The following is a 13,630-nucleotide window of genomic DNA, read 5'->3' as shown; positions in this document are numbered from 1 at the left end:
GATTTTTGACAATAAATATGTATATTATGTTTTTGTCAATTTTCACTGGTATTTGTTTGATTGTCACATGTGTTTCTTCGTCACACTGATTAGATGATCCACAGGTACACTGAACAGAGTGATAGATTGGGCGGTATGAAACATTAAATTATGGTAAGGATTCTCAGAGATACTCTGACTCCTTGTGCTCCCCTTGAAGAGCAACAATAGCAGAAGAATGAAAATAAGATAACATGATGGTTTGTTCATACCTAAATGATGATCCGCATGTAGATGAGACAAATAGATAGCTTTTAAATTGCATAGAACTTGTCCCACATGATCTTTCCCGTAAAACCTGAAGATCTGACTATAGGTTCCTTCTCCACAATCCATTAATATTGATCGGTCAGCACTGAAACATACAAAAATGTTAGTCATCATTCATAATTTATGGCATTACATATTACCCTTGGCTGGTCTTGGTCTGGAGGTGCAGGTATACATTTTTATTATATTATATTCATATTCTATCTGCATTTTCATATGCCATGTGATCTTTCCACCTCAATAAAGTATGTACAGCTCCTTATTATACCTTTGACTTCCAGATGCCATCTTCTTGTACAACCCTAAAGATTCTTCATAAGACACTTGTCTCAAAGATATCCATATTTGTCTCATTCTGTCAAGTAATCTGATCAATGCGTTTATACCGGGTGCCTGAGAGTTTTATATGGAGATGTTTTGGTTACACAAATGTTAGTACTAAAACCTTTTTATAGCGATTTTCACTAATTTTGATAAATTAACCATAATAATCACCGCTTAAGCTCAAACTTAACAAAAGAAATATAATTATATCGGATACGGAAACAATGTTACGTTTTTTTTTTTTTTTAATTTTAGGTCTCATTGATTTCGAATTAACAGGGTTTTACTGTACATATTTAAATTTCTGATATTTGAAGTAATTTCTTTGAAGACCTTTTGTCAGTATTGATTGTAGATCACTGTTTTTTAAAGCTTAGAAAATAGTCAAAAACCACAAGCAGTCACTTTGGGAGAATTGGTAGCCTGATGAATTACAGGAGTGCTGTGTTTGACCAAAAATACAGCACTCCTGAAACAGACGCAATGAATGAACAGCCATGATTCGACTGCTAAGTTTCCACTGCCCATAAATAGACTTATGCAAGGTACAAGCAACACCAGGTAGGCGAGAAGGCGGGACATGAGTCATTCTTCACTGACATGCACCCATCTTTGAACTGGTTGTAACATTCTTTAATTTATATGATGCCTAAGGTATTGTCGTCGAAAGCCTGTTGATTCGGATACTGTGAAGTTATTAATAAAAAACAACTGCTCAAATCAATTTGTCATTTTACGTGAAATGAAAATCCGACAGGTGCTCAGTACAGTCCCTCACTCATCAGCTAACTGCCAGCGACTGATGCTCATTGAAAAAATTCACGTATGCATATGAAGAACCCCTCTACCTTTCAATAGAGGAAATCCGCATGCTTTATTTGTTTCTGTGAGAAAAATTATGTTCGGATACTTTATATGTCTAATAAATGTACTGGAAGACAAAATGGCTTCCTTCAAATAGCTACCAATCGGTAAGGCGTGCTTAAGTTCCTGTTCACTGTCTTATTAAACGATATTTATCAATCTTGTAAAACTTATAGATAATGTTTTCGTCAAAAATATTTTTTTATTGACAATGCTTTCATTTAAAACAAAAATTAGAGAGTTTTGCTGTCTCCTAAAGAGTTGTTTCGAATCAATGAGCGTTACATGATAGAATGATGATATTGGCTTTACTCACTCAGTGTGCACCATGATACCGCTGGTGTTTCTAGTTTTATTAGGAATACAGGAGCCGGTTCCAAAGAACACTACCTTGGGGAATTCCTCTCTTTGACGCTGACGTTTATCAAAAGATTCCTGTAGCTCCTGCAATGATTCTGCAAAGCCTTCCGAATTCATTGTTTCTGATACGTAGTCATCAATGTCCAATGTCAATTCTAAAGATCTTGAAAAAAAATACAGACACAAGATTAGACACCATATTTGGAAATACATCAAAGGAAAGTGACAAAGGAGATTGAATTGCCATGGTGATGTCAAATGTCTAATAATTAGAAGAAGCAATAGTTCAATGCATTATACTACAGCATCTAAACTAAAGGACACGTGTTGTGATTATTTTGAAAGATAGATAGATATGTATATTTCTATGAAAAGTAATATGTACCTATATATTTTTTTAGTTTTCGTTTAGTTATCAAACGTTCAGAGGTACACATAGTATTTAGATGTCTAGAGACACTATTATCCATTTTATTGTGTCTCATTATTTCATAAATGACACCCAACCTGAGCAAAGATTATCTGAATTAATTTTTCAATCAAGGTCACCCACCGATCGCTGAATAATCAATTGCATAATATTAATTGTATATTTTCAATTGATAGATACAAAATCGATGAACAATTCAAGTGGCAGAGCACACTGCAAGAAGCCGTGCGATGTGCCTAAAGCAAGTGCTTCTTATGCCTCTTGTGTCACGCGCGCATCGCACGACCAGTCGCATTGTGCTTTGTCGCTTAGATTGTTTATTTTATCTCCACCCTCAGAGTTTATTGCACTGCGATGTCTGTTCGAACGCGCGCTTGTCCAATGATTGTCGAAATATTCATTCATTCAAAAATCCTTTGAAACTAATAAACAATAATTATTTTAATTGATATTTTTGGTATCGATTGTCTCTCAACTATACTTTAACATAACTACGTATAGTTTGGTTGAAAACACAAAGTAAAGTCACAGTGTACAGGTTAAGATTGTGGAGATTTTGGTGCCGGGTCTCATTGAGTTTATTGGCAAGTCAAAATCTCTGTTTTTAAGTGGAATTTTTCAACGTGTGGTGCAGAAATTTCACCGGTAGAATCGGTCACAATAGAGTCAAAAATCAAGAATCAAGTTGGCCTCGAACCAAGAGTCCATCGGTTAATAGACTTAAGTGCAATCAAATACAGCATTGAAAACAATGTGAAAATAAAAAAATTCTCTATCTCTATCCGCTGCATTCAAACAAAACTTGCGCTTACCTATCCAGTCCTTTCTTTGGTCTTAAGTGGAATGTTGTGAATGTTCTCGCGTTGATGTATCGGTCAGTATCTGCCGGAAGAGATGACGAAGCACCTGCAACATCACTTTGCACGGGTTTGTTGTTTTCAATAACCATCGCTTCCTGCAATAATTTAAAACTCTAGTTTAATCTCTACCATTATAGTTTGGTTTAGGTAGGCCTTAATGAATTATAAAAACTAACCAGCACCATTTACAAATTGTATGCTTAGTTCAATGAAACCAAAGTGTGACCGACAAAGTTTAGTGTGCATTATTTATGTTGAATCTTGACAACCTACCTCCACCCCTCGCCACTGCTATCTGACCACTTAACCTACTCGTGATGAACTATTTCAAGTGTATTATTTTTGAGAAGTTTTATCATAACCTTTTCAGATATCGAGATGAAACTCTAGTAAATTGTTAGTAATATGTAGTCCACAATCTGTGCATGTTTCATCAATATTGGTCTAAAAGTTTCTCAGTTATAACAGAGCAAACTGAATAGTAATTCAAAAAAAAGCTTAGGTATTATGGATATAATCAAAAGGAAAATATTTATAAATTACACATTGCAATTTTATTATTAGTATATGATATGATATTATTAATGGTTGTTGATCGGGCCAACCTTCTACCAACACCAAATACACTCCAAAACCTCGAAACAGTCGACGAGTTTGTATATCTTGGATCGACCATCAGTGGAAAGGGCGGATGCGAAGCGGAAATAAGAAGGCGCACACACAGATTGCAAAAAATGCGATTTTTCGATTGCCACAAAAATGATGCTTGTGCAAACATTAGTGTTCTCGATATTTCTATACGGAGTCGAGTCGTGGACCCTGAAGGCAAGAGAACGGAAGGCAATTGATGCCTTTGAGATGTGGTGTTGGCGCCGAATGCGTCGCATTTCTTGGACGGAGCACAGGACGAACCAGTCAATCATCCAGAGACTGAAGATAAAGGAACGGCTCTCGACGATTCTGAGAAGAATTCTGCAGTTTTTTGGACATATTGTCAGGCGCGGACCGGACAACCTGGAGAGACTGGTAGTTTTGGGTAGCCTCCAGGGAAGGCGAAGCAGAGGAAGAGCGTCTGCGTGATGGAGCGACCAAGTGAAAGAGCTGACTAGGGGCACCATCCATTCTGCCCTGAGAGAAGCGGAAGATCGAGAAGGATGGAAAGTCTTGGTCGCTCTAAGGATGGCGAAATTTAAATGTGGTCACGATCCTCAGCCATGAGTGCATGACCAAGAAGAAGAAGATATGACAGAGCATCATGACTATACATATTCTTTCCTACAAAGTCTACAGATTCCGGCTTAAGTCTTAAAGATACTCCAAATTCTTCACCTGCGACTTTTATACAGCACATGGGCCCTTAATGGGGTTCTACTGTATAATATACATAGTAAATGTGGATGATATAATAATACTGTACCTCCTCTTTATCATTCAAAATACTTGCAATGTCAATTATTCTATTGTCATTCAAGTTGAGCTTCTCTTTGTCAATATGTGGAATGCCATCATCCTTTATAATTGGAAATATGTTCTTGTCGAGGATGTGCAGCTTGTGCTGGGTTCTGTGCACCGCCACTGATCCAGAACACGTGTTTTCTTCGTTCACAATCAAGTGGTATGTGGTAGAGGAGAATGTCTTCATGAACGCTTGATACCTGAAAGAGATAAAAAACATAAAAAAAATGACATCATAAGGTGTCTTTCACACTTTCGGGGCGATACCAATTACTCTCGAGGTTTGCCCACATAATGAATAATACCAGGCACATAGAAAAATGGTTTGGGGAATCCATTTTGAAAAAATATCCATTATTAACAATTTATTTTTGATTTTTTAAGGTGGTGCGATGGAACGATTAACTAAATCTAACGTGTATCATTGACTTCTGCATTTACCCCGCCTATTACTTACACCTTCTCGTGACTTCAACGGCAAACCCCCACACTTTTCTGGGTGCATTCTCCATACCCAGACTATCCACATTTCGAGAACACCTTGCCTGCAGCTATTAACATGGGTACTCACCTACGAATTATTGTGACTTGTCGCATCCACATGTGGTTATCGAATGGGTGTGGTCCAACGGTCATAATTATTATTACTATCATTAGTGTCCGTTTGTCTCGACCCCGCTGTCTTATCTTTTCTCAACATTATTATATTATCAACATTAAACCACACATTGGATGCCTCAAATGATTTTCCCATTTCATGAGTTCCACTGACACAGGCCTTGTTTGTCGTGTCGTAGAAAGCCAAGAGGAGAGACGTCAACCCGTTGAGAAGACTATTCGACAGTCAACTCATCCAGGTCACGATCCTCAGTCATGAGGTCACAAAGAAGAAGGAGAAGTAATATTCTATTCACCTGTTGGGTCACTAGTGTGGTGTTCGATGTGTAGGTCGATAATGATGATAATGACAAAGTCTACGATGTAGCAGGGTGAGATTTATTAGCAGCTTATCGGTACAATAGTACATTATACCCTCTTGCGTCCTGAGGTCGTCGTGTGAGGACGTTATTTAAATATTTTTTACTACTGATTTGAAGTGATACTTGGACCACATTTGACTTTAGTGGTCTTGTTAATACATTTTTCTGCCACTAGAGCAAGACACTAGCCCATGACATTTTAAAATAAGGTTTCAATTTGACTCAAACATACGCAAATCGACACTTCGTGAAAATGGCCGCCGAACGCACACCTCGCACATGTAAGTGTTCATTATTAAATATTAATACTTATTTATTAAATAAATTATATTTTTTTTGAGGTTCACAATGAATCATAGCTATTTTCCATATGCTTTAATTATGTGTATGTGTTTTTAGTAACGCGTAATTGTGAATTGAAAATTCGGTACACACACGCGTCAGTCAGGTCTGAGTTAATACGTTTCACACGAGTATCCAATTGTAATTAGGTTATGTTTTTTGTTTACATTTAGACGAATTCCTGAATGCTGCCCAAATTGATGAGGTTTTGGAAGACACCGATTTTGAAGTTGAGGATGGATACGATTCGGACGATGGGAACGACTTCTACATCTTGCACGTGGAGGCAGACCACGTACTGGAACCAGACCAAGAATTGGAACCAGAGCAAGAAGTCGCATCCGAGCCCGACATCTATTCTCAACCTTCGACATCGCAGTCCAGGGTTCTTCCCTGGCTCACAAAATCGTAAGTTTACAATGTTCATAATATATAAATTTGTTTCATCTATCATCTAGTGACAAGTTATGTAATAGTTTCTCTTTCATTACATGCTTTTTCAAAAGAATCAATACATGAATTAATTACTTGTAAAAACATAGTTTTGCTTGTGGTCTGAAGATTTGACGAATGGAAAATTAAACTGAATACCTACATTGTTTCATAATTAAATTTTTCTATTGTTTCAGTATGCCGAGTGTTGGACCACAGCTGGACGAAGACCTGGCCACTGTGGGGCATGGCGTCGATAATGTGCTGGAGACCTTTTTCGACTACTTCAGCGTTAGTCTCTTTTCTGCGATAGCAGAAGAAACAAATCTTTATTCTGCCCAGAAAAGGGATTTACGGTCGGTGAATACTAGCACAAAAGAGTTGATAGTATTCACCGGCATCCAAATAATGATGGGCACGCTGAAGTATCCGCAGACTCGAATGTACTGGTCGTATGATATGAGCCTTCCGATCATAAATCAGGCGATGCCTAGAGACCGGTTCTTCGAACTGCGGAACCATCTGCATTTTGCCGACAATACTGCTGACCGTTCAGGCTCCACAGACAAATTGTGGAAGGTAAGCCCGTTTTTAAACGAGGTCCTGAAACAATGCCACACATTGCCCAGACCTGCTCATAACTCCATCGATGAACAAATGATACCGTTCACTGGCCGCTGTGAACATAGACAATTTGTTCCAAATAAGCCCAACCCGGTTGGGCTTAAAAATTTTGTTCTAGCGGCCAGAGATGGATTAGTTTTAGACTTCCACATTTATGTTGGGAAAGGAACGGTATCAGATGGAGATATGAAGCAGTTCGGTCTGGGTGCTAGTGTGGTAAAGTTGCTCTGTCGGACTCTCCCCAATGACTCCTCCCGCATCATTTACACGGATCGATTTTTTACGAGTTTGAAGCTAGCCGATTCGTTACTTCAGGACGGGATATTCCTTACTGGAACCGTCCGAAGTAACAGAATCGGCGATGTCATAAAAAAGTTAAAAATAGATAAAGATATGCGCAGAGGAGATTGGGATGAGAAGGTTCGACAGGACGACAAAGTCTGTGTTGTCAAGTGGAAAGACAATAAGTCAGTCTTATTGCTTTCCACTGCGGTCGGCAGTAGCCCTGTTGGCACCTGCACGAGGTGGTCGAAAGAGGCCAAAAGGAGGATCAATGTCACTCAGCCGGCTATTGTAAACCATTACAATAAGTCAATGGGTGGCATTGATCTTTGCGATCGGATGATCGCATATTATCGAACGTCAATGCGAACCTGCAAGTGGCCGGTAAGGGTTTTTAACCACTTCGTGGACTTGGCGGTGGTAAATTGCTGGCTCATGTATATGCGAAATTGTCGACAGGATAATGTCCCCCGAAGGGACACTATGGGCCTGTTATCATACCGAATTCGGTTAGCGAAAGCTATGATTCGGTATGAAGGTCACGTAGCCAGCATTTTAACACCGCCAACACGTGGTCGGCCAAGAAATGTGCCAAACCAGCCAGCTTCGTCATCGCTGGATGATCCTCAAGGACCACCTCGCAAACAAAGGAAGGTTATCCCGGCACCGATCCCTGAAGTCCGCTTGGACACCGTCGGGCACCTTCCTCGCTTCCAGGATGCTAAATCGGCATCAAAGTGCCGATATCCTGGATGCAAGTCACGGACCAGGTACATATGCATTAAATGCAGTATGTACTTGTGTCCTAAATTCTGCTTTGAGTTGTACCACACTGTGTAAGGTACAGCTCAAAGCAGTTTTCTATTATGTCTTGTTTATTTGTAATTAATTTAAGTGTAAATAAATTTAATTAGGCTATTTTTATTGTATTGTATTGTTTTTTTCATTTTAATTGTATTATTTTCTAATAAAAATGTCTTAATTCTTATCAATGTTTTACTTTTCTGTATTATTTTCATGTATGTAGTATATCTAAGCTTTATCTGTATAGTGACCTGGGTTGCACATATGTGCACGTAGTATATTTTACTTAGTATAAAATAAAAAAATCTAAAAAAAATTTTTTTGTTGTTTTGATGATGTTCCTTTCACATAAAATCATTAAAAAAAAATTTCTGATGGCTGGTTCTTCCTCGGGTCTCAAGAGGATACAATGATAGTTACGAGCTAGGTACTTGGATTCAAGTGACATTGAGATAAATTATTCTTCGTTATTTATACAATAAAAAGTAACACATTAACATAAAATTCTGGTACATAATCATATTAGACTAATTATAGAATCAGCGTTTTAAATTGAGTAGCGAAAAGAAATATTATTTGTTATTACAGTCGTAAGAAAATATAATACTATGAAAAATGATTATTCGGCTAATACACCGTAATGGTATAATGTGCTGTGATATGATGTAATAATACACCGTCTCTAATTTCGCCAATCGACTTGCTGGTCTAGCTAAGTTGTTTACTGGAAATGGATTCGCTGGGAATATATTACTGCAGAGTAATTTGATATCTTAAACAATAGATATTTGATCACTTATTATTCCGCAGCTACACACCTAAATATATTTTTTTTGTTCCTGGGGTGTCCAGACCTGAAAATTCCTCCCCTTGTGTGCTCGCCTGAATAATATAATAATCTAAAACATACTGTACTTACTTTTCATGTTTCATAACCTCGTTGGACGTAAAGTGGAGTATGATGGAGGGTCGATTGTCAGGATTAATGTCAGGACCCTCTTGGTGAATTTTGAAATCATCAGTTTCAGCCAAACTATCCAAAAAGCCTATATCCGGCACGCCCAAGACTGAAAGTTTATAATAATTATTTCGAGTCCTTAATATGATTTATTTTATTAATTTAACTGGCAATTGCATGTTAGAACTCCATTGTAATGATTCTTAATTATTCTACACTACAGTCTGAATGTGTGATGAAAGACGCCTATTCTATAATCCAGGAAAAGCTTCCTTAGGTCATCCAAGGAGATTTCAGAGCTGGCTGCAACGGAAAGAATATCGAGGTAGAACGAAAGATAGTGCCCGTCAAGAAGCTACCACACGGAGGATGAATCGGATTCAAACTGGTGTAGAAGCGGGGATACTCCAATGATTCTACAACCTGCGAATGTGGCGCTGAGGAAACTACGGAACATGGGATGGTCTGTCCAACTGCAGCACGATATGTTTAGAGCAAATGACGCGGCTATCACGGTGGATAATGCGTTGTAGAGAAGAGTGGCAATAGAAGTATAATAATACTTGTAAATTTAATTTTTTGAATAATGATTTATTTGGAATTTTTGGTATATGCATTTTAAAATGGGTGACAATACTATTTGTGGACCGGCAGATGAAAAGCACTGTTCTAAAGAGTGCGGTAATGGGAAATATGTTGGGCAGCACTGGCGTAGAGGACCTGATACATGTAACACATATTGTGATCAATCACAATCAGCGTTGCCAATTTCAGATCTAGCATTTTTGAATAGGCATCTGCTTCCAAAATTTGCATCTGGCATGTAACGTTAAATCTAGCATTTTTCGACACCGCAAACAGCTTAGAACTTCTCATAATAAAGCTGTAATATTCCAGCTGGTTTGCTTGAAAATCAACATGCTGGTCTATACCTTACTAGGCAAAAATACCAGGTGACAGTGCCAACTGTCAAATTCTTGTGATGTGTACAATGCGCAGACAAATATATACATCTGTAGTATTCTTGTTCGGGGGAAGATAGGTGTATTGCAGATGAAAGACGGTAGTAATTGTTTGTGATGATGGATGAGGCGATAATTTATTTACCGTTTCAAATAACTACAAGGGTACAATATATGCTATATAATAAATATAACGGTAGTTCGGTGCGATGTGTCTTTAACGGAAACTTGTAATCGAGTGAGATGTCCAATCTATTCTTACCCGCTATTTATTGACCAGCGCACTGTGAAATAATATTATGTTGAAATTATTATGAAATCATATTAATTCGTAATGTTATGTAATTGGAGACTCTCTCATAACATTACAAAATCATATTATATAGGTACCTACTGATTGTACGTGAAAAATGAATATTTAATAAAAAATATTATAATTCAGATCTGGGTTACAGGAATCCGACGACAGCCACACAATGTTTTTTTTTATTTTTTATTAAGCTACCAAGTCTCAGTTGAGTCTTATTTAGCTTCCACACAACGTGACTTTGTGAACGCTTTGAATTTATAATTTGTTATGTTCATTATACGTAAAATAAAAAAAATTGAAACAAAGAAATCTTAAAATTTTATTAATACAGGCGGACCTCGACTTACGAACGTTCGACTTTCGCACAATTCGCTATTTCGCACATTTAAAAAAAAAACATTTTTTTAAAACGTCGCGCTGGCCGTGGGGTTAAGACATAATAAGATTTATAAACAAGAGTGAGAAACAGAAAAACTGCAGTGTTGATAGGTACGAACAAAGAGAAATCAAGGACTTATAAACTTCGCACGACGTTCTGATTGCGGTGAATCTTTTTCTTCAATCGGACGTTCGTATGATACAAACAGGTCTACTACTATATTATGTTCAATTTTGAAAAATAAAATAAAAATTAAGGAATACGTTCAAAATTGTGGAAATATATCTTTAAAGGTTGTTTCCAAAAGACACGGCATAGTTATGGATGAAATGGAAAAATATTTGTCATCATGGATCGACGACCAACATCAAAAAGATGTCCCTCTGAATATTTCAATTATTCAAGCGAAGGCTCTTAGTTTGCACAGAGATTGGAAGGCTAGATTAAAAGAAGATTCTAACACAATTTTCAAGCAAGTAACGGTTGGTTTATATTAAATTCACTGGAGAATCGGCTGATTTTCGCGGAGAATTTATTTCCTCATTATCCAAAATTATTAAAGATGGAGAATATTCCTCTAGCCAAATATTTAATGTACGAGGGTGGGTCAATAATTCCTTAGAAAAAAGCATTAAAACAGTTTTTATTTTTGTATTTTTTTTTTATTTCTCAACATAATCTCCTTGGAGCTCAATACACTTGGTTAGACGTTTCTCAATTTTTTTTAAACCGTCAGAAAAATAAGTTTTCGGAAGGTCCTCAAAATAAGCATTTGTCCGATCGATGACTTCTTCATTTGAAAAAAAAACGTCCACTTAGCCATTTTTTTAAGTTTGGGAAAAGGAAAAAGTCACTGGGGGCTAAATCTGGCGAATACGGTGGGTGGTCGACCAATTCGAACTTCAATTCTTCAATTTTAGCCATTGATCGTAAACATGTGTGAACACGGGCATTGTCCTGATGAAAGAGGATTTTTTTCCTGTTTAAATGAGGCCGTTTTTCTTCAATTTCGTTTTTTAGCTGGTCCAATAAAGATGCATAATAATCCCCTGTTATTGTTTTTCCTTTTTCCAAATAGTCAACGAAAATAATTCCACGTGCATTCCAAAATACAGTAGCCATAACCTTACCAGCTGATTTTACGGTTTTCGCCTTCTTTGGACATGGTTCGCCTTTCGCAATCCACTGCTTTGACTGTTCTTTCGTCTCGGGAGTATAGTGGTGTATCCATGTTTCATCTACAGTCACAAAGCGACGAAAAAATTCATCCGGATTGCGTTGCATGAGCGACAACAGGGCTTTAGAGGCCACCACCCTATTGCGTTTATTTGTCGACTGTGAGCAAACGCGGCACCCATCTTGCAGAAATTTTTTTCATGCCTAATTTGTCATGTAAAATAGAAATGACGCTACCTTTTGAGATCCCTGTAACCTCAATTATCTCACTCAACTTTAATCTTCGGTCACTTAACACCATATCGTGGATTTTATTGATCATTTCTGGTGTAGTCACCTCTACAGGACGTCCTGAGCGTGGTTCATCCTTTGTTGATGTACGACCACGTTTAAATTCATTTAACCAGTTATAAATAGTTGCACGTGAAGGAGCAGATATGCCGTGAACTAAATCCAACTCATTTTTTATTTCCTTTGCTGTTAACCCTTTTATATTAAAATGTTTAATAACAGCTCTAAACTCAATTTTCTCCATTTTTGTAAACAAGCAAATTTTTTTTTTAAATGTACGAAAATAAAAAACAACAACCTGACCAATCTGATTGAAACTTCGCAGCATACTGAATCGGTAGTGCCGCTGCATGAAAACAAACCGCTTACAGTACTAGTCGCGCCACCTGTCGGCTTTTCTAAGGACTTATTGACCCACCCTCGTAGATGACACAGGTTTATTTTGGAAAAAATGCCTAGTCGTACATTCTTATCTAAGGAAGAATCAGTTGCCCCTGGGCATAAACCTTCTAAAAACCGATTGACATTGCTTCTTGGTGGAAACTTGGCTGGTGATTTAAAATTGATGCCAATGTTAATTTATCAACCAGAAAATACCAGGGCATTGAAAGGGAAGGATAAAGAATTGTATCCAGTAATCAAATAAAGATAAAAAAAAAAACCTGGGTTTACTGCGTTAATATTAAAAGATTGGTTCACTTTACATTTCGTGCCAGCAGTTAAGCAATATTGTAAAGTTAATAATTTACCACTTAAAATAAGAAAAAGAATAGTGGCAAACAGTTAACTCTTGATAACTTTTTAAGGGAAACATCCGCAAACCCCACTTAAACATGTCTCTTAAACATCTTATATTTACTTGATAAATACATATTTCAAAATACACACAATTTAATTTTATTTTACTTCCCTCTACTTTCGAACATTCAACATTCGCACACCTTTTCAGGAACCAATTATGTGCGAAAGTCGAGGTCCTCCTGTATACTATATTATGTTACATACATTTATTTAAAATTTTATGACTTATTATTCTATTAGTTGTAAAATACTAAATTCTTTTTCGATCTGTAAAAACGATGTTTACAATTCTGCCGTACTAAGCACAGAGGCCGTAACTGACGTATTTAGGTATTTTCATGTTTTTAGATATTTGGATTCTGCAGAGTTTTTGTATAGGATCGGTGAATAAATCCAAGCCGTAACTGCTATAGTTACGGAGAAATCAAGGGTTTTAATAGCCGTATCTACGGAGTTTGAGAAATAAACTCGATAAATACTAAGCGATTTGGTTGTAACTATCATTTACTAAGGCATATTAGCCGTATCTGACATATTTATGGCTAATATCAATACATAATAATAATAATAATAATAACATAAATCAAATTTTCAAGGTATGTAAACAAATCTTAAACCAAAATTAACTATTATAGGCAAATAAAATAAATAAAAAGTTCCCCAGTATTAGCAGGAAAAGTAAAATAA

At 37.0% G+C, this 13,630-nt stretch overlaps 1 protein-coding gene across 2 annotated transcripts in view; it reads right to left on the bottom strand.

The window, feature by feature from the left end:
* The window catches only part of RNaseZ (ribonuclease Z), a 36,309-nt gene that overhangs the window by 11,613 nt on the left and 11,066 nt on the right, over positions 1-13,630 (bottom strand). For both annotated transcript variants that reach the window (XM_085949636.1, XM_085949637.1), the window contains 5 exons: positions 8,986-9,133; positions 4,565-4,802; positions 3,100-3,242; positions 1,814-2,020; positions 252-394 (listed from right to left, as the gene is read on the bottom strand). In XM_085949636.1, coding sequence (XP_085805762.1) covers positions 252-394; positions 1,814-2,020; positions 3,100-3,242; positions 4,565-4,802; positions 8,986-9,133 — 879 coding nt within the window. The remainder of the gene's footprint in view (positions 1-251; positions 395-1,813; positions 2,021-3,099; positions 3,243-4,564; positions 4,803-8,985; positions 9,134-13,630) is intronic.

Source organism: Rhyacophila brunnea, unplaced genomic scaffold, assembly GCF_057557595.1.
Source record: "Rhyacophila brunnea isolate RB1 unplaced genomic scaffold, BYU_Rbru_1.0 scaffold_22, whole genome shotgun sequence".
Classification (NCBI taxonomy): Eukaryota; Metazoa; Arthropoda; class Insecta; order Trichoptera; family Rhyacophilidae; genus Rhyacophila; species Rhyacophila brunnea.
Note: the sequence above shows the minus strand (reverse complement) of the source record. Positions and strands in the feature narration are given on the sequence as shown.